The 10044-nt window shown below is 40.0% G+C and overlaps 2 protein-coding genes across 2 annotated transcripts; both read right to left on the reverse strand.

The window, feature by feature from the left end:
* Positions 1–557: 557 nt before the first annotated feature.
* Positions 558–4708, reverse strand: LOC123733365 (SLAM family member 8-like). Its single transcript, XM_045712783.1, has 7 exons — positions 4174–4708; positions 2055–2357; positions 1536–1805; positions 1256–1363; positions 1093–1151; positions 931–1008; positions 558–815 (listed from the first exon to the last, which is right to left on the reverse strand). Exons 1-7 carry the CDS (start codon positions 4244–4246, stop codon positions 735–737), a joined length of 972 nt encoding a protein of 323 aa, XP_045568739.1. The 5' UTR covers positions 4247–4708; the 3' UTR covers positions 558–734.
* Positions 4709–5749: 1041 nt separating this feature from the next.
* LOC123733364 (Down syndrome cell adhesion molecule-like protein 1) lies at positions 5750–9297 on the reverse strand (the record flags this gene model as incomplete). Its single annotated transcript, XM_045712782.1, has 4 exons — positions 5750–5847; positions 8098–8382; positions 8611–8874; positions 9111–9297. Coding segments are annotated over 4 exons (834 nt in total), but the record flags the coding sequence as incomplete, so codon positions are not given.
* Positions 9298–10044: the final 747 nt, after the last annotated feature.

Raw genomic sequence — 10044 nt, forward strand, 5'->3', positions numbered from 1 at the left:
TGTCATAATGAGTTCAATTTTGAAGATAACATATCCACTTAGACATTCACTTGGTGAAGGCTACAGTACTGAAAACCATTCAATACAACAATCGTGTCTCTTTCGCTAACAAATACAAGTCATGAGAGTTAATTACAATTCACTCTAAATGCAAGGCACTCAGCGTATTCAAAAAGGTATAAAAAAAAATTGTTCTGTGAACGGCATATTTTTGGGAATTAATTGAATTCCATCTGATCATAGGGACAGACATGAATGCCATTTTGGACATGCGGACAAAAAAATAAAAACAACTACAATCCACATGTTTGTAGTCGTATACTCTCTGATTTCAACCTCATCAATGCCTGGCGAGCACATAATCCTAATGCAACAGAGTACACTTTCTATTCACAGGCATAAATCCACCTCACTAATCAATGTCATGCTATTATCTACATATATTTTCTTTAATCTAGAAAATAGAAATTCGACATATGAGCTTGTCTGATCACAACACCTACTACTGCCTATAACAGATTTCAGAATCTTCTAATTGTAACTAGGCCTTCAAAAAAAAGGCCTAAGGCCTTATGACATACTGTATATATGAGAATCATCAAAGGGAGAAGGAAGTAAAAGTAAGCAAATAGACAGTTACATCTAGGCCTATCTTCAGAATAAACACGTGTAAGATGCAGAGCATGCAGAGGGTTCCATATCTATGGAAGGCCCAGCCTATGAACACATCCTGTTCAGCTCACAGTACTTTCTGGTAGGGAGAGGAGGGACCCTTCTGGGCGTCCAACTGCGATCTTGGCATACAGAGTCTGCGGCTACATGTGACAGATAATCAAGAAGAAACTGTTTCAGCATCAAGAAAGGTAGTGATTATTCTCAAAGTAGACTACATGGTCTTCCATTTTACCATTATGACCATTTATATCTTACCTTGTTCAATCTTGGGATAACCAGATCATTGACAGTTTCATAGATGGATATTGGGTTTACATGACTGTTTGATCTTGTCTGGAATCAAAATACAGCCCATTACAATACAGTACATACAGCTTCCACACATTCAGATACATAATAATGGCAATTCATACTTACATCTCTACTTCTTGTTTTGATCATAACATCAGCATATATTGTGTTGTCAGTTAGATCTGCTGTGTTTTATAAGAACAAAATATCAACCAATCAGAAACATTTCATACAGGGACCACCTGAAATGTCCCTTTTAGTATAGTTGAGGCCTCTAAGCTGTACATACCTGTGTTAATTCGGCCCCTGCAGTAGCACACTGCCACTGCTACAGTGAGGATCAGCACCACAGCGCCTCCTACTGATACTCCGATGTAGATGGTAAACCACACCAGTCCTGTCACATATTGTACAACACACATGATTAGACTATACAATATGATAAAGACTAAATGGCTCTATATCATATACATCCAATGTAATCACATGCATTACATATTATATTTGACAACATAAGTGTATAAGCACACTGAAAGTGTATGGAAGGGATTATTATGTTATCCAGGTACCTGGGGCGGTTGTGTCATTACTACACTTTACTGTCGTAGAGGCAGTTTTCCAACTGACTAGGTTGGAGGCGTTGCACTTTACACTGATGTCTCTCTCTGCTGGTGAGAGAGAGAAGTAAATCTGCTGGGCGTCCCCGTAGATCTCATTGTCTCTCTCCCAGGTGTAGGTAATGTTGGAGTAGCAGGACACGTTGCACACCAGCCGTACCGTACAGGAGTGGTTGGCCAATCGCTTGATGTCTGTCTGGATCGCCACCTTGGATATAGGCTCTGACCAACCAGGAGAGAGATAGAGACTCATAATGAGTCTTCTAAATGAATCCTACCATAGCCATACCACCAGGAGAAAGACAACAGAGGATAAAACTTGAAAATGTGATTGAAATGTAACAAAGCATGGTGAGTGAGGTCAGTATAAAACCACATATTCAGATTTATATTGTAAAGATCATCAGATGTGGTCATGTATATAAATAAGAATGATATCAAAATAGGATGCAAAATTATGATAACGCCTACCGTGGACCTTCAGAGTGATGGTCTTACTGTCAATCTGACCTTTGTCCTCTTCTCCTGTAAGTATAAAATCCCCTGAGTCTTGCAGTGTCAGTTCTCTGACTGTTAAACTGAAGTTTTTGGTGTTCATCTTTAGTCTCCCCTCAAACTGGGATCCAGGTGAATATACAACTTCTGAGTTGAATTCTATAATATCCTTTCCCATATACTTCCACTCCAATGATTTGAAATGTCCTCTCTCTAAGCCTGCCAGCAGCTCCACGGAGTCCCCCACTCTCTTGTTGATGATCAGATGAACACCTAAACCTGAAACACACAAATACACACGTTATTCTGACATCAGTCAATGGTTGCACACTATATTACAATGATCTTATTACTGTGTAATTATTCATGCAGTACGATGTGTCAAGTGTTGTAATTACTCATTGTTACACTGTAATACTTGTTACAGTGTGCCTACCTGAATAAATACACAATAATACACTAAAATGCAAAGTCCTACCTAATCAACAATAGAAAATAATGGATTGGATTTATTTAGCGCATTTCTACGTTTCATTTATACTGTAAATTATACTTTACATATTTGCACTTTATATATTTACATATCTGAGTGTTTGGGTCCTATTTTACTTCATTAAAGTGAACTCGTCCCCCACATTCAGCAGAACAGAATGAGATGACAGGAAAAGAGAAGTGGGGGTGGATCTGATAACCCCTCTTCAGCTCACAAGTACAACTCCCACTGTGTTTAATGTTTAATTATTCACCTGACATGTGTCATATACAGCGTTGGCGACATTATAAATACATGTCAGTCTGAAGTAATGAATTATAAACCCTTACACGAAAAAACATCTGTCATGAATTAAGACAAAATAAAGTTACAACTCAATGAGGTGTGGTATTTAGGGCATAACTGCAGTTACCCTAGTCCTGCAGTGTATCTTATTATGTAATAAAAACAATTATTTGATACAGTCCTGTATTGCCTTAAATTTAATAAATGACAGCCATTAGGCACAGGGTCTTCACATCTGTTGCATTCTAGAAGCAATTGTTAGGTTCTTAGACACTAGAGAAGCTTAAACAAGTTGAATTCTTCCCAAAGGGTCAACACAGCTGTAGTCAGACAAAGACATGTTGCCACCATCACAAGTATATATACTCCATCACAAGTATATATACTCCATCACAAGTATATGTACTCCATCACAAGTACATATACTCCACAAGTATATATACTCCATCACAAGTATATATACACCATCACAAGTATATATACTCCATCACAAATATATGTACTCCATCACAAGTATATATACTCCTCCTTCTCTCCAATCCTTACATCTTATGGTTTGACAGGAAGAGGGTAATAGGATAATAAACCCTTATTTCTCCCTTCAGGGGATCTGATCTGACCTCCTGACCTCAACCCCTTCTTCGCCTTATCCACAGATGTCTATCCGCTTCCCCTATAGCAATCCTGTGACCTCCTCCTGTCCACCCAGCACATTCCAAAGCCATCTGTCCTTCTACAGAGACCCATTACCTTCTGGCATAAAACCCAGTCTCTTTCACTCCTTTATACACAATGTGTCTGATCTATCATGTCTTTAATATCTCAATTCTCAAAGTTTACCCCGTAACCAACACAATGCAACAGATGCTGACCCAACCACACCATTGGTACTCATTCAAAACTGCAGAATCACTTCATCATGATATGTTCTTCAGTTGGTAGAGCATGGTGTTTGCAACGCCAGGGTTGTGGGTTCGATTCCCACGGGGGAACAGTACGGGAAAACATTTTTTATGAAATGTATGCATTCACTACTGTAAGTCGCTCTGGATAAGAGCGTCTGCTAAATGACTAAAAATGTAAATGTAAAATGTTCCTGAATATAGGTGTTATCACACAGTAATAAAGCAAAATATTCTAAATACCCAACCAATCACTGATGGCAAGGCATTCTACAGTCAACACACACCGTTGCAAAGACCAACAAGGAAGTTAGAGAAAGCTAATGGTTTCACGAACTTCATAATTCAAGAAAGCACATGCAATAGATATACAAAGCATAAACAGGATAAATATTATTTTTTTTACAAAACTTACCATAGTGGAGGTTGGAGAATAGGAGAAGTAGTATTCCCTGTTTGGAGAAGCAGGAGAAGGGACCACCAGACATCTCTGTAAGGCTTTGACTGTTTCCTCTGGCTGATGTCCTTATCTAGCACTGTCACTGGTAGCTAGCTAGCAGTTGACTAGCCGATACACACCGAGAAGGAATAGTAGAGTAGAGAAAGAGCAGAGACTTCCTTTTGATGAGGGCTGCTGTTCTATAAAATAATTCCTGTATGTTAGTTGAAAAGGAAGTCACATTCTATAGTTGCTCTCTGAAATAACCCTTCACTCAGACTGAGCGTTAGACAATGAGGCGTGGGTGTGTTTGGGGTCTGTCACTGTGTTGATCAGTCTGATGGTGGAAGTTTCAGAGTGTGTGTTTCCTAGCTGCTGCTGGTTGTGTGGTTCATGGTCATGGTCATGGTGTTTCACAGATTCCGGGTAACTTGTTACTTTATGAGCAAACCACTCAAAGTTGCAGAGAAAGATAGAGGGCTCGGGGGAAGAGAGAGAGAGTGAGACAGAGACAGAGAGAGAAAGAGAGAAAGTGATAGAGAAATAGATACAGAGAAAGAGAGAGAGAACAAAAGAGAACAAAAGAGAGAGAGAGTGGGGGGGTTAGAGAGAGTGAGTGAGTGAGAGAGAGCAAAAATATCAAAGCAGTTTGTGTGCATTTTCATCTAGGCTTCATATGCCTGCAGAAGTGTTTGCATGACTTCTTCTGCCTGCTCCTAGGTCAGTGTGACTGAGGGACATGAAACACCTGCCAACTTTTTCTGGAAGGTAATGGGTCCCAGGTTACTGATAGAGGCCCCCCTTTCTATGTTTCAGGCAACATCTTGTGGTGATGTCACTTCCTGTGACTTGTGGTCTCCATGGCGACCTGTTTTATAATATCAGGACCAGTGATAATGACCTGGCTGCCGGCTGTCTGTCTGACCACATAGACATAAACACATAGACACAGGAACCCTCTAACTGGAACAGTGACCTTCCAGACCATGCAGGGACACTGAAAATAGCGGTAAGAGTCATACACAACTAATGTCACTAATCGTTATGTCCTGTCTGTAGGATGAGGAGGCAATATGGGAGAACAGGTAGTCATTCATACGTAGGTTACTAGCTCCTCAGAACTCCTGCAGAGTATATGACATCATAAAACTGAGAAGAACTGTTCTCTTCAGGCACAATCTTCCCCAAAAAGTAATTCCGAAAATCTCAATGGTCTTCAGCTGATGGGGTACGACTTTTGAACTTTGCTCATGGGGCAGTTACGTTATTTTCTATAATGGTATTGTACCCCAAAATCAAACTATAGTTTTGTTCCATCATTGATCTCACTGTCTGCTATTTGACCTCATCCCTTCTGTCTTTCTCTTTCAATCCCATAAAAACAGACTTACCTAACACGGTCAATTGTATAGCATTACTTGTCTGGGAGTGTTTTAAGCCATTTATTTTCTGAAGACCTTCACAGGTATATAGACCATTCTTTGCAGGACTGATTCTGTACTCAGGCTCTGTTTTGGAGTAGACTGACTTCTCACTGTTAGAAAAATAATACTCAATCTCCCCCCTGTATGTCACATCTGAGAGTGACAGTCTCTCCACTGAATATCTGGGGCCAGTTGGGTTGGAGGGTCAGAACAGCCACAGGTCTCTCTGCACAAACAAATATTATCACATTAGGTAACCTAGTGGTTAGAGTGTTGGGCCATAAACCGGGAGATTGCTGGATTGAATCCCTGAGCTGAAAAAGTAGAAATCTGTAATTCTGAGCAATGCAATTGTCACGCCCTGACCTAAGAGAGCTGTTTTTTCTCTGTTTAGTTAGGACAGGGGGTGATAGGGGTGGGCATTCTATGTGTTTTGTTTCTATGTTTTGGCCGGGTATGGTTTCCAATCAGAGGCAGCTGTCTATCGTTGTCTCTGATTGGAAGACATACTTAGGCAGCCTTTTCCCACTTGGTTTTTGTGGGTAGTTGTTTTCTGTTTCATTTGTGTAACCTGACAGAACTGTTGGCTGTCGTTTTGTTTATTTGTCTAAGTGTTCGATTTCATTCAAATACAACATGAGCACTCAATACGCTGCGCCTCGGTCCCCTCTATACGACGCCCATTACAGCAATTAATCCAATGTTCCCCCTGTGCCAAAGACCTGGATGTTGATTAAGGCAGCACCCACACCTTGCTGATTTGGAGGGGTTGGGTTAAATGTGGAAGACACATTTCAGTTGAATATATTCAGTTGGACAACCCTTTCCCCAACCTTAAAACCTCTCTGGGACAGAGATTATGAGATTATGTTAGGACAGCGCCTAAACAACGCTAGCGTCCCACCCGCGGTACACACTATCAACAGCCAGTGAAATAGCAGGGCGGCAAATTCTAAACAACAAAAATCTCATAATTCAAATTTCCCAAACATACAAGTATTATACACCATTGTAAAGATAGGATTCTCCTTAATCCAACCACAGTGTCCGATTTCAAAAAGGCTTTACGGCGAAAGCATAAAATTAGATTATGTTAGGACAGCGCCGAGACAAGAAAAACCACACAGCCATTTTCCAAGCAAGGAGAGGCGTCACAAAAACCAGAAATACAGCTACAATTAATCACTAACCTTTGATGATCTTCATCAGATGACACTCCCAGGACTCAATGTTACAAAATACATGTATGTTTTGCTTGATAAAGTTCATATTTATATCCATAAACCCCATTTTACATTGGCGCGTGATGTTCAGAAAATGTATTCCCACTAAAACCACTGGTGAATGAGCACATGAATTTACAAAAATACTCATCACAAACGTTGATAAAATTTACAACAGTTATTGAAAGAATTATAGATACACTTCTCCTTAATGCAACCGCTCTGTCAGATTTTAAAATAACTTTACGGAGAAAGCACATTTTTCAATATTCTGAGTACAGAGTTCAGCCATCAAAGCAAGCTATACAGTTACCCGCCAAGTTCTGGAGTCAACTAAACTCAGAATTAGTATTATAAATCTTCCCTTACCTTTGCTGATCTTCGCCGGAATGCATTCCCAGGACTCCCACTTCCAAAAGAAATGTTATTTTTGTTCGAAAAACTCCATATTTATGTCCAAATACCTCCGTTTTGTTCGCGCGTTCAGATCACTAATCCAAAGGCATAACGCGAGAGCGCAAAACCAGAGACAAAAAGTCTATTAGTTGCATTACCGTTCGTAGAAACATGTCAAACAATGTTTACAATCAATCCTTAGGGTCTTTTTAACATAAAACGTCGATAATATTCCAACCGGACCATAGCGTATTCATTGCAGAGGAAAAAGAAGGAGCGGCGCGCCAGAGTGCCGGCGCAGAAAACAACTCACTGCTCCCAGGCAGTCCACTGATTGACTGAGCTCCTATTCTCTGCCCAGTAACAGTAGACGCATGAAACAAGTTTCTAAAGGCTGTTGACAGCCAATGGAAGCATTACGAAGTGCAAAATGACCCCACAGATACTGTAGTTTGAATAGGGATTAGATATATAAACCACAAGTCACTTCCTGGTTGGATTTTTTCTCAGGTTTTTGCTTGCCATATGAGTTCTGTTATACTCACAGACATCATTCAAACAGTTTTAGAAACTTCAGAGTGTTTTCTATCCAAATCAACTAATAATATGCATATCCTACCTTCTGGGCCGGAGAAGCAGGCAGTTTAATTTGGGCACGCCTTTCATCCGGACGTCAAAATACTGCCCCCTATCCTAGAGAAGTTGTAAAATATTGTTGATCAGAATTCATCACAACATGACCATATCATAAGTTGTCATTTCTGAACATACAGTATGCATTCTGAACTGTCTGACTTACCAAGATCTAGTCATCAGAATACATATACAGTGATGTGTACACACACACAATTACTCACCTTTCACAGTGATAGTGACAGGATCACTGATGATTGATGATACGGATCTGGACTGGATCTCTCCCTGACACCAGCAGAGACCCTGGTCAGACTCAGCAGCTCTACTTATGGTGAAGGTGGCTCCTGTTGTAGTGTGTCTGCCAGACAAGGTCACTACTTTCTTAGTGTTGTCTTTGTACCATGTATAGCTCCAGCCACTGTCAGACCCCACTGAACACGTCAGAGTTACTGTCTCTCCAGTGTATGCAGGATTTGGATTCACGGTCAGTGTAGTTTCAGGAAGAGCTAAGAAAACAGAGAGCTAATATCAAAACATCTGGATACATGGTTGGTCATTTTAAATCATTTATCTGTTGCACTTAAATTTTGATTGAGGTTGATTTTACATAGGGGTATGTTGACTCCATTCAGTTAGAATTTACATTGTATACAGTATATCTGTAATTAGAATAACCCTCAAAGGCTCAGAATATAGAAAGTCCAGAAGTGATTGAAGATAAATATTGAGCTCACCAGTGATGTTGATGTGGAGAGATGAGCTGAGATATGAATTTTGGGTCCGTCTTGTCCTTGTCCCCTCACAATGGTACTGACCAGCCTGATCAGAGAGATAGATGGTGGTGGTTTTACTGGTCTGCCTGGAAGGCCCTTCTTTATTTATTAACCAGTGGTAAGTCCAGTCTGTGTAGTCTGAAAGTTCACACTGCAGCTTGACTGTGTCTCCAGAGTACAGTGTCTCCTGGGTAGTGACTATCTTCACTGAGGCTGTAGGCAGAGCTGTGGAAACAGTTCAATGAAGACAAATGCAGTTAGCGCACCAATCAGTTAAAAGTATGATCTTAGTACCATACACCATATTTCTTCAATTATTACATGAAATTACATTTAATTAATGGAGGAATCTAAACAGCAATGGTAGGCAGACCTTGAAATAGCGTTCTTAAAATGGGGCCCAATGTCAAGTTATTATGGGCATGGAGGCAGTGATGTGAGTGAGAGATAAGATGATATACCTGTCACCGTCAGTCTGACTGCATCACTCCACTTAGAATCTTTCTTCTGATCAATATGTGTACCCAGACAACTGTAGTCACCACTGTCTGAAATCTTAACCTCACTGATCTCATATTCATGCTTCCTACTGATTGATTCTACATCATCCTTGCGCCATGTGTATTTCCAGTCAGTGACTTCTCCCCTCTGTATGTTTCATCTGAGAGTGACAGATTCTCCACTCAATATGTGGAAGGATTTGGGTTGTATGGTCAGAAAACCCATTGCCTGTCCTGCACAAAATAAAACCAGCAATTGCTTAATTCGGGATCGGTGGCCCTTCCGCGGGACGGTTGAGCTAATGTAGGCTAATGTGATTAGCATGAGGTTGTAAGTTACAAGAACATTTCCAAGGACATAGACATATCTGATATTGGCAGAAAGCTTAAATTCTTGTTAATCTAACTGCACTGTCCAATTTTCAGTAGCTATTACAGTGAAAGAATACCATGCTATTGTTTGAGGAGAGTGCACAATTTTGAACATGAAAGTGATTAATAAACAAATTAGACACATTTGGGAAGTCTTGATACATTTCGAACAGAAATGCAATGGTTAATTGGATCAGTCTATTTTGTACAAAAAAATACAAAATAACTGTTGTATTTTTGTAATATTATCTTTTACCAGATCTATTGTGTTATATTCTCCTAAATTCCTTTCACATTTCCACAAACCTCAAAGTGCTTCCTTTCAAATGGTACCAAGGATATCCATATCCTTGCTTCAGGGCCTGAGCTACAGGCAGTTAGATTTGGGTCTGTCATTTTAGGCGAACATTTTTAAAGGGCTGGATCCTTTTGAGTCACTCAAAACACAAAATATATCTATCCAAAAGCAGCTTTAAAAATTACAAATAAAACATTTGATGAAGCATTAGGAGATCAAGGCTTA

The sequence above is a fragment of the Salmo salar genome, unplaced genomic scaffold, assembly GCF_905237065.1.
Source record: "Salmo salar unplaced genomic scaffold, Ssal_v3.1, whole genome shotgun sequence".
Lineage (NCBI taxonomy): Eukaryota > Metazoa > Chordata > Actinopteri > Salmoniformes > Salmonidae > Salmo > Salmo salar.

Coding starts and splice junctions, on each gene's coding strand:
- LOC123733365 (XM_045712783.1), bottom strand. CDS start 4,246: ATGTCTGGTGGTCCCTTCTCCTGCTTCTCCAAACAGGGAATACTACTT. Junction 2,358..4,173: donor ATTCTCCAACCTCCACTATG/GTAAGTTTTGTA, acceptor TGTGTGTTTCAG/GTTTAGGTGTTCATCTGATC. Junction 816..930: donor TTATCCCAAGATTGAACAAG/GTAAGATATAAA, acceptor TGTCACATGTAG/CCGCAGACTCTGTATGCCAA.